We start from the raw sequence: 14,608 nt of genomic DNA, 5'->3' as shown, positions 1-14,608 counted from the left end.
GGCTGAAGTGAGGTAGGTTGGGTGGGGAGAGAACTGATGGGAGACTGGGAGACAGGATTAATTGCTGGGCAAGAGATGGGAGTGTGCAGCAGGGGCCAAAATCAGCTTATCCAGCACGTGTGGGTGAGTGGGCAACACTAATTGTCACATGTACACACCCTGGGGATGGACGGGGGGGGGGTTCAAATATCAAGAGACCTAAAAAAAACACAATATAATCTTTTATTAATATGTCATGATTTGGGGACCAATCTCATGATTTTAGGGGTCCGACTCATGATTTTTAATTTCTTGAAGCTGGCAATTCTGGGTATAGGTCTGCAGTTTCCTAGGTAATTAGTCTTTCCCAGTCATCTACATTGGCCCACTCTTATATGTTAAAAGTTAGGGCTTAGATGGATGCCAGAGACACATATATGTTAAGTAAAACTTCAGTCATGAGACAAAGAATTCATTGAAATACCTTAGGTAGGGATATTAGTGAGAATTATATGGACCCAGTGCAGTTCTATCTGCAAATGACAAATGTCCCTAAAACACCTGGGCTAAATTATGGCTGCCCTTGCACACATGTATGAGAGTATGAGAAGACCCTGTATACTTTCTCCTCCACCCTATCTATCACTCCCACAATTTGTGTAAGGACTCTGGACCATAAGGGTGCTTGTGGAGGTACATAGCAAGGTAAGCAGTGTTTATCACCCTGGACATGTATATGTTGGGAGGAAGACAAGGGCGAGGTGAAGGCACGGCAATGACCTTATACCTCCCCACCCCCAAACCATCACAAGCATTTTAATGTAGTGCCGGAGCAGCTCCAGCCAAGTCAGAGACATCCTCCCCTGGCCCTCCCCAGATAAGGTGGGAAGGGATGGGATGGGGGAAGAGTGTGGGGGTCCTGGGCTAGGGGTGGGGTCATGTGGGGGGTGGTCACAGGGGTTACTCCCCTGACTCCCAGCTTCTCCCGCCAAAAAAATGTCCTCACTAGTTGCTGTCCCGGCCCATCAGGGTAAGCAGCTGGCGCGCTGGGACACTTTTGTTTACTTAGGTTTACCTCCGTGCCTCCGGACGCTCGAGGTAAACAAACCATCTTGGCCTCCCAGAGGCTTATCCTCATGGCCTGGGAGCCAAAGTTTGCTGACCCCTGAATTATAGGGTTGGCTTATGAATTGGGTTATAAAAAAATTTCCATTTTTACTTATGCATCTTAGGAGGGGTCGGCTTATAAACAAACTGGCTTATGATCGAGTATATACGGTATATTTTATAGCTATATCTATAAAGGCTAAACACACCACACTTGTAATGGTAGGGAAAAAATTCTATCCATGTTTGCAAGCTCTCTCTCTGTAGTGGTAATCAAAAATGTAATAAGCCACAAGCCCTAAAATAAAAATGATGATACCTACCAAACTGCAGTAGATCACTTACATTAATACAATATAACCCAACTGCACACAATGCAGGAGATTCTGATATTATGGTACAGTTCATGTTTCACGTTGATTAACTGACTTCCATCTAATTCTTGGACCTGAGCCATCAGTGCTTGAATTCCTGTCTTCACTAGTAGGCCCAGTTTCCCAAATCACAACAAGAAGGCTATCCAGACTGAAACTGACAGCTATTCAAAAACATAAATGTTCAGTGAACATACTTTTATTGAATCTTAAATAGCATAATACTTAGTACCAATGATTCCCTACGAAGTTTAAGCATTTTTATAATGTAAAAACCTTTATAGTATATATTTACACAGAACCCCCAATTCTACCCAGCATGCTTTCAGAGACACCTATTATTAAAAAAAAATAAAGGATTTATATCAAAATAAAGACAAAGGATATTTAAAAAGTTAAAAACTTGGGCCAAGCACTACAGTGTTACGCTTTGTCTACACTGACAAGTGAACGACAAAACTGTCATCATTCAGATGTGTTAAAAAAAACACACCTCCCAAAAAGACAAAAGGTTTTTTTTTGTTTTTGTTTTTGTTTTTTAAGAGAAAAAGCGCCGGTGTGAACAGTGCTTTGTTGGCAGGAGCACTCTCCTGCCAACAAAGCTACTGCTGTTCGTTGGGGGGGTGGAAGTTTTTGTTAGTGGGAGAGCTCTCTCTTGGCGAGAAACAGCAGCTACACTGCACACCTTTTAGTGGCACAGCTGTGTCGCTAAAAGCTGCGTAGTGTAGACACAAAGTTTTAGTGTTCTGTACTGCCCATCAGGAAATGCAGTAGGTTCAATTTCAGTACCACTATCTAAACTGTCTAGCATTACCCTGAGCGCTTCCTATGGCTCAAAAGTCAGCAGCCACATTCTGTCCACTAAGGGACTGTGACCTGACATCAACATATGTTACACTAGACAGAGTACATACTGATTTAATTGCATATCTATTCTAAACAAGCCCAGGCATTTTTTAAAAACAAGTCAAAGCTACTTGATATTTGCTTTTGAGATTAAAACCTAAATGTAAACAAGAAGAATATTTTATGTTACTATAGGTTCCTTTCATCCCAAACAGCAAAAGGGACTTTACAATTTACTATGGCCCCAAACCTTAAGCCACATACCCTGAAAAAGCTCCAACTGGTAGGGAACACAGCAGCCCATCTCCTTAACACAGGTCACTATGAATCCACATCCCAATGCTTCACTCCCCACACTGACTGCTCAATGAACAAGAGTCCAGTTTGAATGTCACATAACAGGTACCTCTAAGTACATAGGACTGGCCTTAATTGCTTGGGAGATCACCTCACTGTGACCACAGTCTCCCACAACAAGACCAAATTTTCATAGGAGCTTGAACTAGACTATGTAACCCACTTCCACTAGAAATATGGATGATTGCAGGCCTCATTATTTAGAGACAAGCACAAAATTAATTTCACCAATTTTGCTTTCCGTCAAATTCCTCACGTGTTCAGACCCAAGCATAAAGAAAAAAATCCTATAAATTAATCAAGCTATTTCACCGAAAGAGGCAAATGTTACTGTAATTCCAATTTGTAAATATTTAGAAGGCACATAGATTCTACAGTGATGGGGACTATATAAGTAAGCACCTACTAAGATCCTTCTTCCTGTACAGACTCCCACTGAACTCAGCTTTGTCATCAATTATATTATACAGTGTGCTACGCAGATTAAAAAAATAAGTAAGGTCACAAAAATTAATGGGACTCTGCACAGGTCCACGCCTATGTTCCCTTTTGCAGGATAGGGGCCTACAGGATTTACATACAGAAACACAGCCAACTCTGGGGTATAAGGCAGCAATCAAGCAGTGCTGCACTTGAATACTGGAACAAAACCTACTTTAATAGAAGCATCACAGGAACTAATGTCTATGCAAAGTAAACAAGATTTTAGTTTCAGGTTCCACTGGTAAAAACTACACATTACTGTTCTTCAATTGGCAGCTTGCAGGCCAGCTCCAGCCATGAGGGCCTTCTCTTTGGCCATCAGGAGGCAATAGGCATCAGCTCTTCCTTCACGCCTCCTGGGAATCAGCAGCCAACCAGAGCTGCTCAGGAAGCAGCAGAAAGTTCTCTGCCCTGCTCCTCAGGAGCCTAGCTTAGCCTCACAAGAGAGGGTAGGGGGGAGAAGGAGCAGTCCCTGATCACAGGAGGGGAGAGAGGAGGAGGCGGGAGCAGAAAGAACTCTGCAGCTCAGGGCTTCTCCATTGTTCTGCCCCCCTCCCCTCTGTGCGCAGGGATACCGCCTCTGCTCCCCACTCCCTGTCACACCCATCGGGGGAACGAGGGTGAAGAACCCCTGGAGTTCCCCGCCCCCCAGTAGCCTGGAAGGGGAAGGGGGACCTCACTGCAGGCCCCTTCCCCACCACTCTCCAGCCTGGGAGAGGGGGGTGTAGAACTCCATCAGCCACAGAAGTGAGGCCGAGGGCCACAGCGGATTGGGGGTGAATTGATGGGGACTGGACAGAGACCAGGTTGGATAAAAATCAATGCTTTTTTTTTTAATTAAAAAAATTGGATTTTTTTGATAAAATGCTTTTTGAAGAGAAAACCTATCTGAAGATAGTATTAATTAAGATACATTATAGCTCAAAGATATCTCATCATGGAATGAGGATTATAAATTCTAATGCTATATACGAGACAATATAGTCATCTAATGTTTAAGAAAAGTTTTGTAAATGAGTTCCAATAGTTCATGGATTAGGGACCCAGCCTTATGGGGTTCCACAGGCTTCTGTATAGATTATTTAGGCTAATCTTTCTATCTACCCTGTCATAGGTTTCTCCCCCACTTGGAGCTTTTGGGTTCACAAGATGGGGACCTGCATGGACTCCCCTAAACTAAAATCCTAGTTTAGATCTGATACGCTGCCACCAGTCAGTTTTCTAAGTGTCTGACACATTGCCTGTTCCCCCAACTTTCTCTGGGGAACACAGATTCAATCTCCCTGACTCTCTACACCAGGCCTGCACAACTTGTAAAGCGGCGAGGGCCACATTCCTCCAAAGAAAACAGCCGAGGGCTGAAACCTCCCGGCCCCGCAGAAACACCCCGCCCCAGGGCCGTCCAGCCCTGCAGAAATAAACCCTCCTTCCCCAGTGCCGCCCCACCAAAACAGCTGTGGGCCAAAAAGGAAGGTTGGGGGTGGGGAGGTGATACTTTATTTTAAATCAACCGGGGGCTCCCAGTTGAAGAGGTGGCTGGGAGCCCTCAGGGTCAAATTAAAGGGCCCTGGGCTCCGGCGGCTGGGGGAACCCGGCAGGGCCGGTTCTAGGTGTTTTGCTGCCCCAAGCAAAAAAAAAAAAACTTGTCTGCCCCCCATCCCAGCCCTGGGCTCCCCCGTGTACCCCCCTGCTGCCCCAGTCCTGGGCTCTCCCCCCACTGACCCACACCCCCTGCTGCCCCAGTGCTGGGCTTCCCCCTTTCCTCCCCACCAGTGCCCTCCCCCCACCCTGCTGCTGCCCCAGCCCTGGGCTCCCCTCCACCAGTGCCTCCCCCCCGCCACACCTCCTGCCTCCCCAGCCCTGGGTCACTGGTAACTCGCTCCCAGGGCGGGTCATTCAGCAGGAATTTTGGATGTGCACAAAACACAGACAGGATTGGTTCCCATATGGTTACAGAGGTGCAGTAAAGTGGAACAATTTTCAGCTTGTGTGATTGGAGGATATCTGGATGCATATTATAAGACTGTCCTCCATAAATGAGGAAAAGTTGAGGTGCCTTTATTATTCTTTTGTTCCACTCTTTCTTTCTATGGGGAATTTGCCAATGCAATATCACTGTCTTCCTGAAACAAACAAAAAGGCAATGGCTGTTGAAAATAGCAATTCCAGTGCTAATAAGCATTTCTTGCTCAATTTTATCCTGCTTTTTCTAAAGGAAGTTAGAGTGGATCAGTATATTTGGTTTGGGAGAAATGAAGTAACAGCTGCCCAAACTGAGCTTGAGCACTCCTGAATTTTGAGGTGTTCAAATCTGGAAGGGAGGTGCTGGGGGGGGGGGCGGGGGGGCTGTGGGCTCCACGGGGGAGCATGGCAGCAATGTATCTGGAGCTGCATGGAGCCAGACACGCTGGCCTGAGTGGCACGGTAAGGGGGCTGGGGGTTGGAGAAGGGGTAGGGGGTTCCGAGGGGGACTCAGGGGACAGGCAGCAATTGGATAGGCATGGGAGTCCCAGGGGTTTATCAGGGGACAGGTAGGGGGTAGGGACCTGGGGGAAAGTTGGGGGGGGTCTCAGGAGGGGGCAGTTGGGGACAAGGAGAAAGGAGGCTTAGATAGGGGGTGGGGTCCCAAGGGGTAGTTGGAGCAGGGGTCTTGGGAGGGAGCAATCAGGGGACAAGGAGCAGCAGCATTTAGATGGGGGTGAGGTTCTGGGTGGCAGTTAGGGGCAAGAGTCCAAGGAGAGCGGTATCAGGGGACAAGGACCAGCAGTGTTAGATAGGGGGGTGGGGGTCCTGGAGGGCAGCTGGGGCAGAGGTCTGGGGAGGGGGCAAACAGCGGCTGCATGCCGGGATTCAAACGGCTCTGGGCTGCCCGCAACTGCGGGGAGCCCTGAGCCCTTAAAATCCCAGCCGCAGCTGAGAATCTCTGCGGGCAGCCCAGAGCCCTTTGATTCCCAGCCGCGGCTGAGATTCAAAGGGCTCTGGACTCCCCGCGGTTGCCAGCAGCCCAGAGCTCTTTGCTTCCTGGCCGCGACCGGGATTCAAAGGGCTCTGAGCTGCCCGCAGAGCGCCATGTGCGGGGGATTTAGAATCCCCTCGCAGGCCGCACAGTGAGGCTCTGCGGGCCGCATGCGGCCCGCGGGCCGCGTGTTGCGCAGGCCTGTTCTACACACAGGGAAGCAGCCCACTTCCCCCCTCCCTCTCTCCTATCCACTCCGGAGAGATACACACCGATTCAACTCTGTGAATCAACCTCAGGAGGAACTCACTCTTTCCCCCTCCCCTTCCCTTGAATCTCCACAAGCGAAGGAATTAACCAAGTCCAAAGAAAAGAAAAGAATTTATTAAAAAGAGCAAAAAAAAGTACACTATCTCTGTCATACCAGGATGGAACAATACACAGAGTCTAAATTATAAACCTGGAGAGAACTCCCCCTCCCCATTTCTTTCTCAGTAAAAGCAAAGTACAGCAATAGAAATAAAGAGATTACTTCAGCCAAACACACAATTACCAATGCAGAAATAAAAGAAAAAAATACTAGTTCGCCTTTCTAATACTCACTAGACTGAATAGATGAAAAGTATTGCAGAAACCTGGGAGGACTTGATTAAGATGTCTGGACTCCCTTAACTCCCAAGAGAGACTCTACTCAAAACAAAGAACACAGAAAAAAAACTTCCCTCCACAGAGATTTGAAATTATCTTGTCCCTGATTGGTCCTCTGGTCAGGTGTTCCTCAGGTACTGCTTTTTCACTCCTTGCAGGTAGAAGAGACCTTAACCCTTAACTAACTGTTTATGACATACCCAATGGGACTAAGAGCTCAGTCTAGAAGATACCATCAGAGATGCTTAGTTTTGCAGTTCTCAAACTGTGGATTTGTCTCCCCACAGGTAACATGCTTGTTAACAGCAAAAATGTTTTTAAATAAACAAACAACATATAGAGGTGAGAAATAACAGACCTCAGCTCTATTGTCCCTCTGCAAATTTGTGTACACAGAGTCCATCCCTTACCTCTCTCTAAAAGTACAAAGTTTCAAAACGTTCAATGAATAGAAGATTGTTGGGGATGGAATAGAGCTGGACAAGGAGAAGAAGTCTGGAGATAAAGGTGAGAAGCGAGGAACATATGCTTGTTTTGTTAAAATATTATATTTTTGCTGTTGAAGAAAAAAATCCAGAATACTTAATGTTTAAATGTCTGTCTGGTGATGTTCTCCTAATACAGCATGGCAAGAAAATCCTCCAAATATTAACGATTAACCTGTTAAACTATTTCCAGTTCACCTTCCAATGACTTCAAAATATCTGCTTCAATTACCTTTGGTAAATGAAATAACCAAACAATCATTCATTTTCTGATATAGCTGTAAAACTAATCTGTAAAGTTTTCAAAATAAATCACTGTTTAAAAATGTATAGTGCGTACCTTCTAAAAATGAAACCTACATCTATCTCTGACTTGTGAAGAATATGTATTAAGGTTATAACAACGAACAAGAATGCACATTTATGTAGAAAACCATGATTAATTTGAGTCTTCTTGACCAGTGATTTAAATCATGATTTAAATTAAATCGACCCTCACAGAGGCACTTCAGTTTAGTTTCCCTCTATTTACTAACATGCCATTTAGAAAATTTTCATTTGCATTTAAATGCGCTGGAGCTAGAATGTGTTGATACACTTCAACTTACAGTGGTACACATTTAATTAGACTCTTACGCAACATAAAGCAATCAGTAATTGACATGCTTTCATTAGTTATCTTGATTGCATGCTGCACAGTACTTTTCAGAGGAGTGGGGGGTGAGACAAAGATTTAATGTCAAAAGTTCAGGCAATAAAAAGGCAGATTAGATGTCCATGCATTTCTCATGAGTTTCACTTCTAATTTTAATTTAATAGTTTTAATATAATTAATACTAATAGCATGCTGTTGTACAAGCATTACAGTGTATTAGTATAATTATTTGTTTACAGGATTTCAATGGAATATTTTGAGATTATTAAATACAATCTGGCACACCACTCTTGCAAGGTTGAAACCTCCTTCAGTGGAAGGATCACGAGACAGCAAACACCTGAAGAGTCCTTTGGCCCACCAACATTTAGATACTGCCTTATCCGCCCTCCAGAAAATGTAACCGAATACCATTGTTATACACTGAACACTGAATTGTCTCTGAACAGGAAATGCCATGGAGCATACATTTTCCAGACTTTATATTTAGACCAATATGCCTCTTCCTTTCATTACTTTCAGAGCTTCCTATTTTAAATCATATACATTGTCAAACACAGAAGCATAAAATTCATCTTAAAGTATTATTGCTTTTAATCTTTTATAATTTATAAATACAACTGTAAACTAAGGGAGTACTTTTGCTTTTATACATACATTCTATTTTATTTATATATATATATACACACACACACACATATATATATATATATATACACACACACACACATATATATATATATATATATACACACACACACATATATATATATATATATATACACACACACACACACACTAGAGATGTAAATATCGGTTTAAAAAAGTTATTTAACCGGTTAACCGTTAACTGAAGTCCCTCCAGGTAGCCAGGGATGGGGTGCCGCCGACCCACCTGGCACAGCAAGGCCGGGACTGGGGTCCCCGTGGCTGACTAGCTGGGATCCCTCTGGCCGTCCGGCACAGCGCGGCCGGGGCCAGGATCCCTCTGGCCGTCCGGCACAGCGCGGCGAGGGCTACTCTGGCCGGCGTCCCTTCAGGGTTAACGGTTACGGCCACTTAACCTTTTACATCCCTAATACACACAGAGTCAGGGCACTGAAAACAAAATTTATCAAACAGAATGACTGAACTCTGGTGGATGCAGCTATAACATGACTACTCTCATGCTAATGCAACTTTATCATCTCAGCTTTTATAAGGAAATTCCTTCCCCAGGCATAGTTGTTCAAACCACAGATAAGGCTGGAAGTGAACCTCTAAGATCGCCTACTTCAGCCCCTGCAAGAAGTAGGAAAACATGAGTCAGTGGAACTTTTAGCAGATTACAGAGATCAAACTATGCTGGACTTGAACCACATCAAACTTCACACCTAATATCATCAGGTACTATTACAGTGCCTGTCCCACACTGATACAGCAGTCTCCTGCTGTACAATTCAGTGAGAACCCTCCCAAACACAAGATGGGAGCCACTGAATTTAGCCACCAATGATTCTGGCTAACCTGCAGTGTGAAGAGTTGTTGCTAAGGGCATCAGAGCCCTTTAAGATCGTTATAGACAATAAAACCTTTCTAAGTAGGGTGCACAAATTCAGTAATATCTAGTAATACCAGTAATGCCTGAAAATACTAGTTTAGTGTCTGTTCCCATTCAATTCTTAACCTTTTCAGATGAAGTTGTTGGTGCTTGACACCTCCCAGGATTAGATCCTAGAGATAATCTCTTCCCCTTCCATTTAAAATTGTTAAACATCCCCACTGCAAGTATTTACATGTTTACATAGACAAGTAATACCAGGAAAGTGTATTTTAATCTGAAGGTAGGAATGGTAGGGAAGCCACCAAATATTTGCTTTCCTCCTCCATAAGTAGAAATTCCTTCCAGGAAAATACTGGATACATTTAACTTCAGCTAAGACCTTCTTACTTATGGGGTGCTAAAGCTCAGTTTGTTTAGTGAATATGGGCCGTAGCCCTTTCAAAGAAAACAGATTAATGTGTATGTTGTTTATCATGTGACAATCTTGACACCTCACAAAATACACTTAAAGCTAAAAATTTTAAATATACCACAAATCTGAAAAATCTTCAAGCCTTTGAAAATTAATTCTGTGGCAGGACAGAAGAAAAGATTTTCCAGGAAAAAAAAAAAAATTCAGGCAACACCATTTTGCCTTAAATGTCTCAAGGACCAAAACCGCCATGACCCTTGTGACCCTTCACAACTACAGTCCTGATCCCATAAGCAGCTTCACACAGGGAGACCCTTGCACCCACACAGAACGCTGCTGATTCCAAAAGCTTAACATGAAACCCTTAGTGAAACAACATATTTATCAACTTCTACAATAACTTAGCTGTAGTTGTGACCCTAAGAGTCCCTGAATGCCCACTGGCAGAGGGCCTACCATACTGTAACTCTCAAGGCCTGACACACTCATTTCCCCTAACATGCTGTTGTTATATGAACCTAAAAGGCATCTTGTAAGGAATTCATATGTAAACTGGTGACACGCTGGTTCCGAAAACCAATGTATAAAAATAGGGCTGTCAAATGATTAAAAAAATTAATCGTGATTAATCGTGCGATAAAAAAATTGCGATTAATCACACTGTTAAACAATAATACCATTTAAATATTTTTGATCTTTTTTACATTTTCAAATCTATTGATTTTAATTACAACACAGAATACAAAATGTACAGTGCTCACTTTATATTTTTTATTACAATATTTGCACTGTAAAAAAAAAATAGTATTTTCCAATTCCCCCATTACCAGTACTGTAGTGCAATCTCTTTAACATGAAAGTTGAACTTACAAATGTAGAATTATGTACAAAAAAACTGCATTAAAAAATAAAACAATGTAAAACGTTAGAGTCTACAAGTCCACTCAGTCCTATTTCTTATTCAGCCAATCGCTCAGACAAACAAGTTCGTTTATATTTGGAGGAAAATGCTGTCTGCTTCTTGTTTACAGTGTCACCTGAAAGTGAAAACAGGTATTCACATGGCACTGTCGTAGCTGGCACTGCACAATATTTACATGCCAGATGCGCTAAATTCATATGTCCCTTCATGCTTCAATCACCATTCCAGAGGACATGCGTCCATGCTGATGATGGATTCTGCTCGATAACGATTCAAAACAGTGCGGAACAATGCATGTTTATTTGAATCAGGTGCCACCTGCAGAAGATGGATTTTCTTTTTTGGTGGTTCGGGTTCTGTAGTTTCTGCTTCAGAGTGTTGCTCTTTTAAGACATCTGAAATCATTCTCCACACCTCATCCCTCTCAGATTTTGGAAGGCACTTCAGATTCTTAAACCTGGGGTCGAGGTGCTGCATCTATCCTTAGAAATCTCACATGGTACCTTCTTTGCATTTTGTCAAATCTGCAGTGAAAGTGTTCTTAAAATGGAACAACATGTGCTGGGTCATCACCTGACACTGCTATAACATGAAATATATGGAGAAGAATCGGGTAAAACAGAGCAGGAGGCATATGATTCTCCCCCAAGGAGTTCGTTCACAAATTTAATTAACGCATCTTTTTTTTAACGAGCATCAGTTGCATGGAAGCAAGTCTTCTGGAATGGTGGCTGAAGCATGAAGGGGCATACAAATGTTTAGCATATCTGGCACGTAAATACCTTGTAATGCCAGCTACAAAAGTGCCATGTACATTTACAGGTAACATTGTAAATGAGAAGCGGGCAGCATTACCTCCCATAAATGTAAACAAAGTTGTTTGTCTTAGCAATTGGCTGAACAAGAAGTAGGACTGAGTGGACTTGTAGGCTATAACGTTTTACATTGTTTTGTTTTTGAGTGCAGGTATGCAACAAACAAAAATTGACATTTGTAAGTTGCACTTTCAGGATAAAGAGATTGCACTACAGTACTTGTATGAGGTTAATTGAAAAAATTCTCTTATTTTTACAGTGCAAATATTTGTAATAAAAATAATAAAATAGTGAGCACTGTACACTTTGTATTCTGTAACTGAAGTCAATATATTGGAAAATGTAGAAAAATATCCAAAAACATTTAATAAATTTCAACTGGTATTCTATTGTTTAACAGTGCAATTAAAACACTGATAAATCACAAATAATTTTATTAATCGTGATTAATTTTTTTAGTTAATCATATGAGTTAACTGCAATTGACAGCCCTAATAAAAAATGATGTGTATGTGCTGGAAATATGTTCTTAAAATGAGGGCTGGAGGAAGTGCATAAATCCAGTCTGTCCTAGACAAAGGAATGTGGATTCATCTGCGTAACCAGCTTCATTACAGGTAGGGGACAGCCAAAGTACATTCACATACAAAGTAAACAAAGCATTCAAGTGGACAAGCAGCAGCTTAGCAAGTACAAGGAGGCCCAGAATTTGCACCCAGGAATTGTCTCTGGCTCTTGAGGCCGAGACAATGGTATTTGGGTACTATAAGAGGAGCAAAAAGATATTTTCACTATCCATCACTCAGGGGACATTGGGTACAGCAACCTCTGAACCTGTGAAACTTGGACCCCCCCTGCTTGTAGGGCTAGAGATGCTGGTAAGTTGATGTAAGAAAGAAAATTGCTGAGGCAAAGATTGTAACTTGCTACAATTAAATTTTAGTCATGAGAAATCATTTTGTTTTGTTTGTTACTATACTTGTATCTTTTTCTTGTGCTTAATATCACTTAAATCTCTGCTCTTTGTTAATAAATTTATTCTTGTTTTGTTGCAAACGCCTCCATGTTGGGTATTAGAGCTAGCTGAAGAGTCACATATCACTTTGTCTCTCTGGGGGCAGCAAATTTAGTAATTTTTGTGTGTTCAGTGAGAGGGACTAGACACTCCAGAGATACATCTCTGGGGGAATTTGGGTTCACTGTATGTTACCTGCAAGGCAAGGTTTAGACTGGCAGGAGTTTGGTGGTGAAGCAGACAGAATGGTGTGGCAGCAAACACACAGTCTAATCCCTAGCAAAGCTCTCATCTGATAACACAATGGCTTACAGTTCTGGCTGTCCTGATCAGAACATCACAGTTGTATAAGTATGTGTTTATAAAAGAAGTGATGCTATGCTGTTTTCTTATGCAATTAAGACAGATTAGCACAAGTAGTAATAAAAGAAAAGAAAGAGAACTGGACGGTCTCAGAATTCATTTGGGGTATGTGCCTTTCATTTCTACATTACTGGTTTTAACCCAACTCAGGTCAGAGTTTAGCAAGTGCCTGACAGCATCTTGGTAGCCTAACAGCAACTGTGTTGCTGATCTCAGTCCAGTTCCTGGAGAACAAGTGTCCATGGCTCAAAACTATTACAGCCAGCACACAAATGAATCAAAATGCCAACACTCTGCTGGCCATCTCAGGTGAAAAGCTAAGGATTGAATGGGAACAGAGACTAAACTAGTCTCTCATCCCAGCAATGGCTCTCTAGCTCAGATCTGAGGCACAGTGGTACTAGCAAGTGAAGGACAAGTTTGTGCCACTGTTTCTGTGATATCTGCTGTGTGTGACTGAAGGATCTCACTCTCCAGAGTCATCACCATGCTTTTATGAGTATGCCACACAGAAAGGGAAGGGAATAACAGTTCACCCTACTTTTTGACACCTCTGTCTTCTTTAATTTGCTACTACAGTACCTTGCCTTTAGTATAATTTATTTACACTGAAAAAGACAGATCATCACAGGAACACAGAATTAACCATACCACATCAGGCCATTGGTCTGGTACCAGTGGCCCATATCCGAAGCTTTACAGGTAGATTAGAAAGCAAGAATTGTGCACTGCAGCACATGGTGGGTGGGGTGAAGAAAGGGGGAGGCCTTCCTCACACCTACAGTGAGGGTGAGCACGCCAAGCAGGAGCGATCAGCCCCCTTTTCCAGGGATTTGAAGCAATCAAAATTTTAAATTGCTCCGCTCCAGCTCCAGGCAAAAACCTACTGGTCCGTGCTCCAGCTCCGGGCTCCGCTCCGAAGACCTGCCCTTTCCCCAACGCACTCACAGCGACAAACGCCCACTGAAAATGCCTAGAGACAACCGTAAAACTGCAAACCAGGTTAATCCCACCCGCAATGATCCCACCCGTGACGCTGCGTCACGCCCCCACAGCGTGTCCCCCCCGGGCCGGGCACAGATTCGGGGCCCGTGGCGGGGAGGGGGGGGGCGTGCACCGTCACACCTACGTGTGGCCAAACCCACTGAACAGCCCCGCGCACCGCGCCCGAGGCAGGGCCCCGGCGGCCGCCCCAGGCTGGCGGGAGGGGGCGGGGGGGGTCCCAGGCTCACACCGCCACGCGCCAGCCGCGCCCGGCCCACCTTGCTGTCATCCATGGGAGCCGCCAGGCCTGGCCCCGCAGCAGCCGCCGGCCGGTCACAACGGCGCCCGGGCACCCGACACAGCTACTCGCCCCGCCCAGGAACAGGCCCCGGCCCGCTCCATAGCGCGCTGCGCGGCCTGTTTACAGCCCCTCCCGCTCTCCCCTCAGCGGCGGGCGGGTGCATCCTGGGAATTGGAGTTTTGTTTTCCGTCGGCAGCCTCCGCAGTCGGTGCAGGCCTCTAGGCCAGAGAACTACAGCTCCCATGGAGCCAGGCGCGGCGCGGGACGCTGCGTGGCGCGGTGCACCCTGGTAATGGTAGTTTTGTACCATTGGGGAGATGATAGGTTAGGAGGAGCCGCCCGAATGAAAAACTACGTTTCCCA

At 44.2% G+C, this 14,608-nt stretch overlaps 1 protein-coding gene across 1 annotated transcript in view; it reads right to left on the bottom strand.

The window, feature by feature from the left end:
* CREBL2 (cAMP responsive element binding protein like 2) overlaps nt 1-14,374 on the bottom strand; it is a 34,111-nt gene extending 19,737 nt beyond the window's left edge. Inside the window, exon 1 of the mRNA XM_045001296.1 lies at nt 14,223-14,374. Coding sequence (XP_044857231.1) covers nt 14,223-14,237 — 15 coding nt within the window. The 5' untranslated portion in view covers nt 14,238-14,374. The remainder of the gene's footprint in view (nt 1-14,222) is intronic.
* Between the last annotated feature and the right edge of the window lie 234 nt (nt 14,375-14,608).

Source organism: Mauremys mutica, chromosome 1, assembly GCF_020497125.1.
Source record: "Mauremys mutica isolate MM-2020 ecotype Southern chromosome 1, ASM2049712v1, whole genome shotgun sequence".
In the NCBI taxonomy this organism is placed as follows: domain Eukaryota; kingdom Metazoa; phylum Chordata; order Testudines; family Geoemydidae; genus Mauremys; species Mauremys mutica.
This window is presented reverse-complemented; position numbering and strand designations above follow the sequence as displayed.